This window comes from Anguilla anguilla, chromosome 18 (assembly GCF_013347855.1).
Source record: "Anguilla anguilla isolate fAngAng1 chromosome 18, fAngAng1.pri, whole genome shotgun sequence".
Classification (NCBI taxonomy): Eukaryota; Metazoa; Chordata; class Actinopteri; order Anguilliformes; family Anguillidae; genus Anguilla; species Anguilla anguilla.
Window position 1 is genome coordinate 19,369,898 of NC_049218.1, and position 15,006 is coordinate 19,384,903.

Consider the following 15,006-nt stretch of genomic DNA (forward strand, 5'->3'; position numbering starts at 1 on the left):
GTGTGTTCAGGGTGATTGGCGTGTGTGTGCATGTGTGCGTTTATCTGGCCGTGTGTGATGGTGTGTGTGTGTGTGTTTATCAGGCAGTGTGTGATGGTGTGTGTGTGTTTATCAGGCAGTGTGTGATGGTGTGGGTGTGTGTGTGTGTGTGTTCAGGGTGATGAGTGTGTGTGTGTTTAGGTTGGTGTAGCTCCTCCACTGCAGCACAGCTACTACCAAAGGGGAGCTCCTTACAGCCCCGGCACCAAATACTTATATAACACACTGGCTCACAGGTAAGAAGAATAAGATACACAGCAGACTCCATTCAGCTCTATTAATGGTGTCTAATTATTTGATTTGAAACAGAAAACTTAAGCTCCGATAAGCTTGACCCATTCTCAGTTATTACTAATATAAAGAGGTTGTAATGCAATTGCGAGAGTGTAATCTCTGCAGAAATAAATATGTCAAATTATAAATTAATCATCAGCCCAGAACAACAACAGGCATCACACTGAGTCAACGGTGTGGAAATGAAATATTTTTTACCCTCCTTTTCCCACACACATACACGCACATGTGCACACGCGCGCGCGCACACACACACCATGCAAAGGTAAGCCACACGTGACACTGCCTCCTGCTTCTACCTCCCTACACCGGCAGCTGGCATCATCTGCCCTTCAGGACCGTCCTCTCAGACGAGGTCACACGCAGCCTGAGCTCAGCTCTACTGCAGATCTCTACTGCAGCGGTACTCCACACATCAGTCACCTCAGTCCCCAGGACACAGGGCTGTGATATCCCCTCACATTCAGAGAGACAGTCTACCTGCCCCAGCGGAGCCCTGTACAGCCACGCTGGTTATGGTGTTAAAATGAGGGCACCTGCAGCATGAGCTCGCAGTCCTCTGGCATCACGCAGTACAGATTTACCTGTAACCAGCACACCTGCCTCACCTGCAGCATGAGCTCGCAGTCCTCTGGCATCACGCAGTACAGGTCTACCTGTAACCAGCACACCTGCCTCACCTGCAGCATGAGCTCGCAGTCCTCTGGCATCATGCAGTACAGGTTTACCTGTAACCAGCACACCTGCCTCACCTGCAGCATGAGCTCGCAGTCCTCTGGCATCATGCAGTACAGGTTTACCTGTAACCAGCACACCTGCCTCACCTGCAGCATGAGCTCGCAGTCCTCTGGCATCATGCAGTACAGGTTTACCTGTAACCAGCACACCTGCCTCACCTGCAGCATGAGCTCGCAGTCGTCTCTCCCCACGAAGATCATCTCGCGGGGCAGGCGGTGCCGGGTGCCCCCGCTGCTCACCAGGAACCAGGACGTCAGGCTCATCTCTGCTCCACTGCGCCGTCCCGCCTCAGGGCCTACGGCATCCTGTGGGACGGGGAGAGAGAGGTCAGAGAACGCAGCAGAGAGAGGGGGAGGAACAGAACACAGGCCCTGAGAGTACGGGGGTGGGGGGGGTACCAGAACACAGGCTCTGAGAGCACAGAGAGAGGGAGGGTAACAGAACACAGGCACTGAGTAGATAGAGAGAGGGAGGGTAACAGAACACAGGCTCTGAGAACACAGAGAGAGGGAGGGTAACAGAACACAGGCTCTGAGAGCAGAGAGAGGGGGTAGGGATTGGGAAACAGAACACTGGCTCTGGGACCAGCCTGGCAGAGGCCTCTCCCCTGTCCCCCCTCCTCCACCCACTGATCAATCCCAGATGCTACAGGAAGTGACATGAGCAGCCTGGCGGGAGTCCAGGCCTCTATGCCACAGAAACGCTTCTCTGCTCCTTCAGTCTGCTAAAAGGAGGTCAGACTCTGCTAAAGAACTACAACAGCAAGGCCTGACCTAAACTCTGACCCCCGACCCCTGACCCGCAGCAGCATAAACACCTCAGAATCAGTCCCCTACACCACAGAAATATGGGAATGCGTACCTAAAGATCAGATGTATAATGCACACACCTCAGAAACAACGTTCCTCAAGTACTAGGGATGCCACTTTTTTGTTTTTTGTTTGATAATCAAACTTGTTTCAATCTCAGAAAATTTCAAATATGTAGTTAAGGGTTCAGACTTGCAATCCCGTGACCTAGATGAAATAAGGAGCCCAGTTGTGCTCTGCTCTCACCGGATTTGCACTCATGGTAGTGCTCAATATCAAAGCCATGTTATTGTTTTGTCTGGAGGGTATACCGTTAGGTAGCCTAAAAATTAAAGTTCATGAGTGGGTCATGCTATCTGTGTAGCCTGTAGGCCATACATTCCAAACGGAGGAGCCAGGAAACATTAAAACTCCACCGCACCTCAGGAGTTCCATTCACAAATGACCCTGTCCTCAGTTTAACAGCAGTGAAAACCCCAGAAAATACACTTTTTCAGCATGACATTTGATGACTTTCCCTGGAGTGACCCCACACTCTCAAAACAGATGTGTTAAAAACAACAAAGAATGTCTAGTTAAGGACACATTTTGTGTTACTTTCAAGTCTGTGTTAAAAAGTCTCCCTTTATAACATATAAATTGTATATTTGTACCACAAAATAGTAACTTCGACACATAATGTTTTGAAATTAACACAAAAACAGTAACACAAAAATTGTTTTTGAGAGTTTAAAAAAGTTAAGCATTAGGGTTTAAAATTCAGTGAAGTGGCTTTATTACAGTGGGTCCGGCAAGGGTGGTTAATTTTTGACTCTGTGGACACACGGGGTGCATACATAATATGAAGTGCAACAGGAGGGTTAAGTAAGCCATGCCATTGTTGTGAATTAATGATGGACTCATGCGTTTCCTTTTTTCTTTTTTTCTTTCATTTGAACAACGGTTTATAATATAGAGTCATTTTAATGCTGTGAACGGCATCATTGGCATTGTTGTGATCTTCTTGGGTTTTATTTTGTTTAATAAAACTTCAAGATACTGTTGTCATTATTTCTTAGTTATAGCATAGCATGTTTAAGCTATTTAGCTGCAGCTTTAAAGGGAAATGAAAGCTAGGCCATAATAATCATAGACAATAAAATTAGGCAACGTTTTACTGAAATTTTAACAATAGAAAATTTGAACAAATTCGAATAAATTATGAGATAAGACCGATTCCATATGTGGAAAAGGTGACAGCTCTGCTTAGTACCACCTACTGCCCTTACTCTAATCTCTGAACATGGTTCAGTAACCAGTTTGGCTCATAAGATGTTGCTGAAATGTCTCATCGAATTGCATCTCACTTGAATCTAAAGTTAAAATATTTCAGATAATTAGTTGGCTCAGGCTGGTTCTCAACACCTCCACACATAATTATTATGTTCCGTGTTAAACTCCTAAGACCATGTTATACAGTCTGACAGTCTGTAAAGTAGGAACAGAGCCCCCTGTAGAGTTGCGCACTGAAACCTCTTATTTCTCACGTCACACACAGCAGCAATGCAGAATAAAGAGACCAAACAGGTGACTATGCCCAGAAATTAGTGCCAGGAGAAATTTTATTTGCATTGCAAAACTCCAGCTCGTACTTCATCATTTGAAATTGAATGCAATGGGTTTAAATTGCATTCAGTCTTGATTGCATTGAATTTTCAATTGAATTTCTATCTATAAATATTCACATTGAATATGCTTTCAAATTCAGGTCTCACAATTCAATTTCAGATTTCTGTGACACACATTCGGGTACTTAGAAAAAACAAAACACGCAAAAAACCTTGGTGAGCGCTGGTTTAATCAGAGATGATAGGACTGTGTGACATTCTGCACTACAGGTTCAGGGTGATGACAGTGTTATATTTGCAGACAGAACAGAGTGCTCGTGGGCCCCAGCAATGATGAAACACAGATAGAATAATAACACAGACCACGGTGAGGCCTCTGCATTCCACTAACTTACAGCCTTAAACAAGAAACTGAAAGATTCATCATCTGACATAACAATTGCGGAGAAATACATTTGGTCACAGGTACTGAAACTTACTGTATATGCTTATGTGTGTATATACACATGTGCTTCTGTAGCTATGTACATGCGTGTGTGTATGTATGAGTGTGGATACTGCATGTGCGTGTTTGTCTGTGTGAGTACGTTTGTGGGTAGTGTGGTTGTTACTCAGGGTTGGCATGCTGTGTAAGTCACTAATATGCCATATTTCACATTCTCTTCAAGAGGCAAGAATCCAAAGCAAAGTCCCTGTGCATCATAATCTTAATATCCTTGGAGATGAAGAAATAAGGAAAAAATAAAGCATTTCGAAGAATGCTCTTAAGGTTAATGTCCTTAAGGGCTGAGAGTCTCAAGTCATTGTGGTTATTTCTGAAGGAAACCCTTAAAAGTGGAAACCCACTCTCTGTGTGTATAGGTTTGGGGCATGCCACCCCACCAAGCTGTAAACTTGGCGGATGGCATACCTGCCATCCCAATACTCGCTGGAACAAGATGAGTCCTACAAGGTTCTCAGGACAGCCAATGGGACCTGACGTGCGCCAGAAACGACTTGACATGCAGAGCATAGCTTCCTCCCAGTACACAGCCAGCGGCAAGCTATTAGTGATGACTTAGAAGCATTTTAGCCAATGAAATTATGTTTATAAGAGTGTATAGGTTGTTAGGCCTGCGTAAAAGGACATGCATTGTTTCTCCTTTGTAAACAAACCATAAATATTTCAGTACGCATGCTGAGAACATTATGCACTGGCATAAACGCTCTTCTGATTTAAAAGTTTGTTATTTTAGGCTACAACAAAAATGTCTTCTCCAAAACTTAGGTCTAAACAGAAGTGTATATTTGACCAGGCACACCCACAAGCATCTCTATGCACTCAAAAAATGTATGTATTTTAGGTGAGAGAAAACTTCCACTTCCACTGTATTTGAGCTTCTGCTAACTTTGTTTCAGTAATATTTAAAGCAATTCTGACTCTTGGAAAACAAGCTCCCAAGGGTTACCTTTTAGAAGAGACCAGGATTATGCCTGTCGTCAAAATAATAACCATTTCAACTAGCATGTCATTTTTAGGCACAACAGAAGGGGTTAAATATCATGTAAGTAATTTCATAAGATTTTGGTTTAATGTTCCCAGTATTTATATTTATCCCAGACTGTTCCTATATTCATGCACTATATTACAGTAACATCAGCAGTAATGTATGCATGCAAGTGCATTTATATGCGCAAATAAGAATCATGGCAGTTTGGCCCAGGGGCAGCAGGTTCCTACCCTGAAGGAACAGTGTTAAATATTATCTGTGAATCATACTCACATAACCCCTCATGCACATCCTGCCTGTTTGGGGGTCAGGTTAAGTGCAGTTAAAGATGGCAGCTAACAGTCTACTCTAGATAAAGACAGAGCTGTTGTACAGCCAGGATTGGTACTAGAGCTGAAGTAATGCTGAGTAACCTGGGCAGTGGAGTCGATACCTTGGTCATGAGTCATGAAGAGTAATCATTACTGACTGCATGTACGCTTGAAAAGTTAACCACATCATACGACCGGACGGGACAAAATAGAACAAAAACAAAGGGAGAGGAAAGCCTCACCCTTCACTACCCCCCAAAGCCCCACCCACATGACCCTAAACCCCACCCGCAGGACCCCTAAAAAAATAAAAAGAGTCGCGGAAGACTAATGGAGGATCTTCAATCTGTAAATTTAAGCACTCTGCAGCGTGGCGTGTCATTTGGCAAAGCTGCTCCCCTCTGGAGCCGGATGGAAGGAGCCAGGCACAGGAGCCGTTACCCCCACAGCTCCAGCACACAGCTGGGGAGGGAGCGCGCGACGTGGCAGCCGAGAGTCTGAGGAAAAACCCTCCCGCTGCTCGCCAGCTCCGTCAGCGACAGGAATGCGCTGAGAGCGGCGTCGGCTTCCTCCTGCACACGTGCTCCTGCCGCAACTTCCACAAAACTATTCAAACTGCAGCCCACACTCTCGCAGTGCTTCAGCCAACCGCTTCCAGTCCATCTGCAGGAGGAAGTGATTTATCCGCAACCACAGGCCCCCTCACAAACGCAGCCCACGCGTTACACTGATTCAAATTCTCCATCTCCCATCCTGCATTTCTTTGTAGGTCAAAGGGCGATTTCTTTCCCGGTTCTGCCAGGACCGCCCCCTCCCCAAAGTTTTGGTTTTAGGACTGTTGTTACACAGGTACAGGAGTCTGGAGGCACGGCTCATTCAGACAGACAGACAGATGGACGCAGGAAGTCTGCCAGCAGCTATCCCCGCAGAAGTGAGTAAGCAGGAAGCAGTTTGCTGATAGGTTATATTCACTTAAAGTGAACAAAGACCCTGCCTTGCAACAGAGGAACATCAGTGTTAGTGAATGTGAGCTTTTCCATAATGAAAAGCTGCTCAATATCTCCACAGATGCTATTATTGTCAAATAGGACGCAAGCAAACCTACATATATCTGCACAGTTATACAGAATTATATAATGTACCAGTGATGAGTGAGTCTGTGCACTGTAGACAGGCACTGCTGTGAAGCCCATCAGCTGCTGCTGTATGACCCGGCCAGGCCTCCACGTGGAGACCAGGCCAGGGCTCACCCGAGCCTCCATGTGAAGACCAGGCCAGGGCTCATCCGAGCCTCCATGTGGAGACCAGGCCAGATGATGCAACAGCTGTGAAAGAGCTTGCCTGCATCCCACATTCAGCACAGCCTGTATAGAAACCTCTACTGCTCGTCTCTCTGCATATGCAAGACCAGCGTCTCATGGGTGATTCTGGTATGACCGAGCACAAAGTATCACCAGGGGTTACCAAACCCAGAACTGAAAGTAAAATGAGACTGTGCATCACTTCTCAGATAACATAGCATGTTTTTATTTCTGGAAATCACCATGGGGTCAGGAGACTGATAATACAACATGGCTACCATGACAACCACAAAACTCTGTGGCATGGTTCATAGGCATACAGCTACTCAATCAAGCATCCCTGGTTAAGCTCCAAACACGATGAGACTGAACTTCCACATTTCAGAGCTTTGCATATAACTTGCAGCTAACAGACACATTTCAGAGTGGAGAGAGTGGAGCTCCTATGCAGTCAGAGTGTAGGGCCCTTAGTCTGGGGCAAACGGAGGCTCTTATCTTTTCTACGAGCTCACAGCGTCGAAGGTGGTGAGGAAGGGCAGCCGAATGTCCTGGGGGGGACAGGGTGGAGACAGGGCCGCATCGCTACAGACCCCTGATGGACACGGTCTGCTTCCTGGCTGAAAGCCACATTGTTCCTTCAAAAAGGGGTCAGACAATAGGACGAAAGAATCAGACTTCCCATCGGCCAGAGAGATCAGTAACGCTGATCAACAGCCTTCAAGATGCCTTCTAAATGACCGACTTTCCAGTGAGGGGAAGGTAATTCACTGCCGCCGGTGTTCTAATGCTTTACATCACCAAGCCACGAGTCCCACTGATTGGCAGGCACACACAGACATCCCCCTCCCCATCACAATGCTGGCTAGACTGCAGACATGACCGCCATTGATCGTCTGCATCTATTCCTGGCGTGTTCGTTAGAATGACAGCGGCTGAGCGGTAGTCCACGGGGAGCCATGATCGCCCACGTGAGGTAGAGGAAGATAACGAAGGTGGGGAGGGACCGCCTATCTCGGGGGGGAGAGGGGGGGAGCAGCACCACCGTTCCATGGCCTACATGTCGCGTGCCCTGCAGTGAATTCAGTTTCGTGGCTGTATCAGGGTGGCCTACTTTCTGTGTGCCCTAATGTATAAAACATTGTACACAATACAGCCAGGCAACCCAGACCAGCGTCTGCCCTCTCCTGCACGGTTTGGCAGGGCTCTGTCTTTCAGACACGTATGTGTGAATGTGTAAGCCTGCATGACACATAATATAAATGTTGAACCTTTTTTATCCCTGAAATGTGGTATGACAGCAAGCTGTGATGTCTCTTTATTCCTATGATAAAACCAATGGGCAAAAGTGGCTATCGCTGTAATAACTTAATGAATTGATGGCTGCTTTTAATTAAGTATTGGAGAAATGCCAGAAGTGGGCTCTCAGTTGTGATAAGCAATCAGGGCTTTTCTGCATCGGACAAACTCAGAAATAACAGGGTAACTGTGGAGGAACAATAGGGACCGGACTGTCTGCTCAGAAGGACAGCCTGTACGGCACTTTACTGAGTTAGGGATTTGCTGGGTCATTTGACTTTACTTCCTGTCAAATGACCCAGCGTTTTCACTGCAAGCCTTATTTTAATACTGAATAGAACCAAACAGACGAGCAACCTCTTTGAATTTGCTCTAGTGGGAAATCTTTAAAGCTGTTATCAACTCTGAAATCCCAAGAAATGAAAAGGCCTGTTTCACAGAAAGCTGGGGCCGCTCAGAGTGGCAGGAGTTCATTCTGTCCATAGAGCGGCTGTGAGGATGAGAGCTCCGCTCCGGAGACAGGACTGAGCGCCAGAGTGCTGCTAGCATGATGTAAAGATAGAGCGGCGCTCTATTTAAAGATAAGAAAGGAAAAGAGAGCAAGTATTCTTCACATGGTGTGCCAGTTAATGAACGCACTCCTCTTCTGATATTATCATTTAACCAGAAACACATCAGCACCCTCCCGAAATAAATTCAAAGATATTTTGAGAAGAACTTCCAAAGACCTTTCTTGCATCACTCGTCTAACTGACGTGAATAAAACCGGGTGTGAGCGCTGGCCTATATTCTCCACAGTGAAATATGCAGAAGGCTTCTGCAGTTCAATCCCAGGGAACGTTCTGGACAAAGCAGCTGGGAAGCAGAAACAATGCATGAGACTGTAGGGGCTGCAGAAAAGCATATGGTGTGTGTGGATCCCCCTTCATTATATATGCAGAGGCAGGGAGACGCACGCTACTTCATTAAAGCAGCTTCCACAGCCAGACCTCCACTGTAATTACATTGAAAAAGGCTTCACCCTCAACGCTGACCCAAATACAAAAAAAATGTAGGTCGATATATCTGTCCAACCTAAAGCCACTAGCACAGCTAAAACCTGTATTCACAATGTAGTGCGGTACAACTACTGCACCTTTAAAATGCCAAGTCAGGATTTCATTTCTGATAAATATGGAAGCTTTTCTGGTATTCATGAAACATGACCCCATATGAATGATATCAATTCTTGTAAGGATTTCTTCTTTAATACAGGGAGTGTTAGTGTGGAATAGAACCATACAGAAAGTGTTAGTGTAATACAGGGAGTGTTAGTGTAATACAGTAATACAGGGAGTGTTAGTGTAATACAGTAATACAGGGAGTGTTAGTGTAATACAGTAATACAGGAAGTGTTAGTGTAATACAGGGAGTGTTGGAGTGGAATACAACCATACAGGGAGTGTTAGTGTAATACAGTAATACAGGAAGTGTTAGTGTAATACAGTAATACAGGAAGTGTTAGTGTAATACAGTAAGACAGAGAGTGTGTGAGAGTGTAATAACGTAACTGGGAGAGTGTTAGAGTGTAATAAAGTAACCGGGAGTGTGTTAGTGTAATAAAGTAACTGGGAGAGTGTTAGAGTGTAATAAAGTAACTGGGAGTGTGTTAGAGTGTAATAAAGTAACCGGGAGTGTGTTAGTGTAATAAAGTAACTGGGAGAGTGTTAGAGTGTAATAAAGTAACCGGGAGTGTGTTAGTGTAATAAAGTAACTGGGAGTGTGTTAGAGTGTAATAAAGTAACTGGGAGTGTGTTAGAGTGTAATAAAGTAACTGGGAGTGTGTTAGAGTGTAATAAAGTAACTGGGAGTGTGTTAGAGTGTAATAAACTGGGGGTGTGTTAGAGTGTAGTAATACAGGGATTGATCACTGATATTCAGCATCTGAGTGTCTTTGGGCTGAAAGTGAGAGCGCTCCAAACTGTGGGTTCATGCAGAGGAATGAAAAACCACATCTTTCCAGGAAACTGTGTGATCTTACAGCAATATTGGCTTCATGCATTTCTGAGTTACTCAGCAAAGAACTAGCCTTCAGCAATTCAGAGTTGAAGTCTGCAGTCACAGAAGTCTGCAGTTCTGCAGAGAATATACCTGGACAACATATTCTCAAGCTTTTACCAAAGTCTCTCTCTTGTCCACCAGAGCACCTTCCAAAAAACCGAGAAAAGTGCACTTAGACCAAGTATGTGAAAACATTGATGCTAAACCTGAACTAAAAAACGAGTAATTCACTTGACCTACAGATCTGGCCTCAGAATTGCACCGTATACAATTCTGTGTCTCACCAATTTCTTAGTTTGTCTTGCAGATAAAACAGACTTCTATAAAACCCTTAGTCTAAAGCTCCCATGGAGTGTTCATATGACTGAGCCCAGAATGATATTATACAGAGCAAACGATGCCTGCAACCTCCTTAAAGGGACTGCATCAATATGATGCTCAAAGTCTTAATCAGTTAATTTCTCTAAATATGGCCTGTGGCCTCTCATTAATCTCAGTAACTCCTTCCCATTATAGAAATTTAATCCCTGCTCATTTAGCTACATTATATATATATATATATATATATATATATATATATATATATACACATAAGGATTATGAGTCAGAAATTCACTGTAAGCACTTAAAATAGACGACAAATATGATTTCTGTAATCAAGGCATGGCTTGACCAATAGAAAAGCTGGTATTAGCCTATTTATACACACAACCGTGACACAGAAACAAGGTGAAGTAGAATGACAAACACAAGTGAACCGATTCAAACCAGCGACTGAACGCATTAATATACTGACCCTCTTCAGGGCAGCCTACAGCTTATTTTAATTTAGTAAGATGAGGGGGGTTAAAAGGGAGAATCTGGCAGCCCAAACAGACACCAGTGTCCCATGACCTGCATGTGGCTGCAGAGATAGGGAGGGGATTCATTCGGAAGATCTCACTGGAGAAATGAAGACCCTGATCAGTGCTTCCCAGTCAGTCCTCCTCCCAAACATTCTTAAGGGATAACAGCATCTCCCGCTCCACGTGTACACATCCGGCTGGGGCCTCAAATACTGCCTCACAAAGAAACCTCCAGAGAGCCTGTCTGTGTACGCTGCACAGCTCAGAGAAACCGTACCGGTGCACACAGAACAATTCAAACAGGGTAACTGCACATGTGCATTTAGCACAGCTAAAACAAAGAAACCATACCTGTGCATTTAGCACAGCTGAAACAAAGAAACCATACCTGTGCATTTAGCACAGCTGAAACAAAGAAACCGTACCTGTGCATTTAGCACAGCTGAAACAAAGAAACCGTACCTGTGCATTTAGCACAGCTGAAACAAAGAAACCATACCTGTGCATTTAGCACAGCTAAAACAAAGAAACCGTACCTGTGCATTTAGCACAGCTGGAACAAAGAAACCGTACCTGTGCATTTAGCACAGCTGAAACAAAGAAACCGTACCTGTGCATTTAGCACAGCTGGAACAAAGAAACCGTACCTGTGCATTTAGCACAGCTGGAACAAAGAAACCGTACCTGTGCATTTAGCACAGCTAAAACAAAGAAAACGTACCTGTGCCTTTAGCACAGCTGGAACAAAGAAACCGTACCTGTGCATTTAGCACAGCTGGAACAAAGAAACCATACCTGTGCATTTAGCACAGCTGAAACAAAGAAACCGTACCTGTGCATTTAGCACAGCTGAAACAAAGAAACCATACCTGTGCATTTAGCACAGCTAAAACAAAGAAAACGTACCTGTGCCTTTAGCACAGCTGAGACAAAGAAACCGTGCCTGTGCATTTAGCACAGCTTAAACAAAGAAACCATACCTGTGCATTTAGCACAGCTGTAGCTAATGATGCATGAATTAGGTTCCTGAAACAAAGAAATGGGCAGAGCTATCATACTGCCTGGAGAGACCAACTGATTTCAACAAATAATTTTGATTGGTGCAGCCTACTCATTCACTGACAACACACTATAGCTCCATCCTTTAGGGGTTTAAGAAACCTATCCCCTTATCACTGCATTCTAACTACAACTGCATCAGATTATAATTGGCTTAAACTTCTCATTCCTCATCCAATTTCTAAGACGGATTTTCACAGTTGAGTAGCTCTCCCAATAATGCTCCATACAACTGCTCCGGAGAACCCAACTAAAATGTCCAGTTTAAATGATGAGGGTGTTCCAGACGGCATATTTCAACAAGCTCTGCTCTCATAGTGTTGATCTGGTGCCACAGAGTCCTAACGCTGCTTTGCACCGTCTGAACGTTCACTGTCCTGCTCAGAGAAGCACGAGCCCGACGCACCGCTCCACAGGACCTGGTATGCGCGGCGCGCGGGTCTGTGAACGCAGCCCGCTCCCCACAGCGACACGGCCAGCGGGCGCGTTCGAGGAGGAAGAGGCTGGCCTTGATTAACTATGGCCCTGGCCCAGGGCTGGAGTTCCTGCTGGAGGAGGAGACTGAAATCCAAAAGAAAACAGCCCTTTATCCTGTCCTGCGTCTTTGTTCGGTGAGAACGGCGCAGACAAACGGGGATTTGAGCTGCGGAGCAGGCAGCAAGGTCTCGGCCCTCACTCTATCAAATCCAAACACAAGAGCGCTTCAGAGAGAAGACTGTGAGCCACAACTTCATATGAAAATACTGCCTTTTCTTTCTCCCTTTAGCATCTTCAAGCTAAACAGCTTTTAGGTGCATTAGAAGTCACAGAGGCTGCCTTTGTAATCAATGTGCTCATGCTTTAGGCTTCCATTTTCACCAAATGATTTAGACACCCTCATTACGATTCTGAGATACTTGGCAGTTCAAGGATACCTGATTGTAAAAATGTTTTAATAGAACATGAGATGCAACTGTATAGTTTCACCAGTGCGTTTTCTCCATACTAAACACTAAAAAATGTCAAAGACCACAACAGGACACTGCGTTTGGAGCACAACCCTGCTTCCTAACGACAACATTTTTTCCAGCCAACATTGACAGTTTCCGTTAGTTGGCAAAAAAAAAAAAAAAATTAAATAAATAAAAAACGAGGAACTAAGAAAGAAGGAAGTAACTGTGAAATAAAACAAGACAGTTTCTCGTGTATTCAGATTAAGATTCCTTTGGAAACTTAAACGTGATCTAAATCATCATACTGTGGACCCACAATCACAGATCCTATTTTAATCCAGAAGCAAAAATTATTGTTGTCTCGAACAAAAAAATGTCAACCAGTGCGAATAATCACCAATTCAGGTACTTTAATTACCCAATTTCAGAGTGTCATAATAAACATTTAAAAGGTGTTGGGGAACGCCTACGTCAGCATAGCTAGCTACAGTTGCTAACTAGCTAGACGCAAAACAATAGCGTCAATAGAAAAAAACAATAGAAAAATGTTGTTTCCGACTGGTCTCTGCAATAACTTATGAGTTAGTCCCACTGGTGAATGATGGAAAATGACTAATAAAGTTCAGGGAAGGAAAAACTGGACCATTCAGGAATCTACTCTTTGAAAGCACGCCAAAATTGGCCATTATACATGACAACTGCTCTGGACAAGATTATCATCTGTTATCGCATTATCGCATCTGTTAAACTATACGATAGCTGTATGATATATTTTCATAAATCCTAAGCAAATTGCACTGAAAGTGGTGGATACTGTAGCTACAAAGACTTTGAGGAAATACTACCTTATGCAAGTTGACCAGCGTCCCTTTGTTGCTAGCTACAGCACATTACGCTACAGGGAAAATCAATTAGTCTAAACACAATAGCTAGTCTACGATCCATAATAAACGCGGAGCGGTGCACATACTTGGTAGCTAGCTAATTAACCGACAAGCTAGTAGTTCGTCTTCCAGCCAGAAAGTAAGGTAACTAACTATAGTTAGCCAACCATTTGGCCATGGCCATGCTGTTCAAAGCAAAAAACGATAAACGTTGCGAGCTCGCATCCTTTTTGCGGGTGACGGTATTGGCATAGCTGGATTGCCGTCCGCAGCTGTACTGTCATTGTTCGGTGAGCCAACTAGCCAGTTATTCCAAACACCTTGATTTGCAATCAGTTCATGAAAAAAAATATTCACTTACCCCTTTCTCTGCTCCTGTCTGTTTCTATAATATTATAGCTATGTGGTTATGTGTACAGCGCTCTGTATGAAAAACTAGTTTCTTGCCTATTTGTGCGGGATAATGCTCTCACATAGCGGCACCGGGAGCTCCACGCAGCCAATACAGCGCTTAAACTGCGCGTCTGGAGCACCACCCAGTAGGCGGGTTACTACTGAGTGATTGACACAAAAGCCGACCAATGCAATGGGTCAAATATTCAAACTATTTATGATTTAACCAATTCAATGAAGTGCAGGTATGGAAACGGCCGAACTAGCTTTTATGGACGGAATCTAGAGCCAATAAAAAAATTAATACGATACTCCGGACTGGGTGAGCGGTACTCGGTCGTAGCCCAGCAACCACAAGTGCTACCAATAGGTCTGCCACAGTGTCCTCCAGGCAACTAGCTGAGGCGGGATTTGTAGTTTTTTAAAATATATTTTTACATTAATAATGTTGGTGGGAAGGTCACAAGATTACTACTATTCCCATGGTGTCAGTTGTTGTTTGCGGAAGTTATAGTATAGCTCAGAACGGATTGGTTATGTTAGGTTAGCTGCTGTCTGAGAACTGTCCAAGATTGCCTAGCTGACTGGTCAGTTTGCGAAAATGGCACATTCGCGGATTTACTAATAAATCATGGAGGCACACTTTGCTAGAATTTGAATTTTTAGCCAGAAACCTACGGATAAAAAACGTGGCAGGTTCGCAATATTTTCCAGTCAGCCATCATCAATGAAGCCGTCGATATTCGACTCAGATGAGGAAGATTTCAGAGAATATCAACTAGAACTGAGAGGTAATGACAGATAGCTAACTAACCAAAGTTTGGGAGCTAACTAACGTTACAGTTAAGGCTTGATCAAGCCAGCTGTTTTATCAAAGTTAGCCAGCTAAGTCTGCAAGCCAGCTTCAGTTGTCAAATTGTACAGCTAGAGAACAGTAGCTGTGTAGTTAAAACGTGGATACGAAACTA

At 44.3% G+C, this 15,006-nt stretch overlaps 2 protein-coding genes across 7 annotated transcripts in view; one reads left to right on the forward strand and one right to left on the reverse strand.

Annotated features, from left to right (window-relative positions):
• LOC118218361 (centrosomal protein of 170 kDa-like) overlaps positions 1-14,150 on the reverse strand; it is a 38,109-nt gene extending 23,959 nt beyond the window's left edge. For 4 of the 5 annotated variants that reach the window (XM_035400969.1, XM_035400966.1, XM_035400967.1 and 1 more), the window contains exons 1-2: positions 14,007-14,150; positions 1,230-1,376 (exon numbers count right to left, since the gene is read on the reverse strand). In XM_035400969.1, coding sequence (XP_035256860.1) covers positions 1,230-1,334 — 105 coding nt within the window. In that variant the 5' untranslated portion in view covers positions 1,335-1,376; positions 14,007-14,150. Of the gene's footprint in view, positions 1-869; positions 885-1,229; positions 1,377-14,006 lie in introns of those variants that run through there. The other variant, XM_035400968.1, reaches the window with a different exon arrangement.
• A 317-nt stretch (positions 14,151-14,467) lies between these two features.
• The window catches only part of sdccag8 (SHH signaling and ciliogenesis regulator sdccag8), a 46,316-nt gene continuing 45,777 nt past the window's right edge, over positions 14,468-15,006 (forward strand). The window contains exon 1 of one of the 2 annotated variants that reach the window (XM_035399741.1): positions 14,468-14,829. In XM_035399741.1, coding sequence (XP_035255632.1) covers positions 14,766-14,829 — 64 coding nt within the window. In that variant the 5' untranslated portion in view covers positions 14,468-14,765. The remainder of the gene's footprint in view (positions 14,830-15,006) is intronic. The other variant, XM_035399742.1, reaches the window with a different exon arrangement.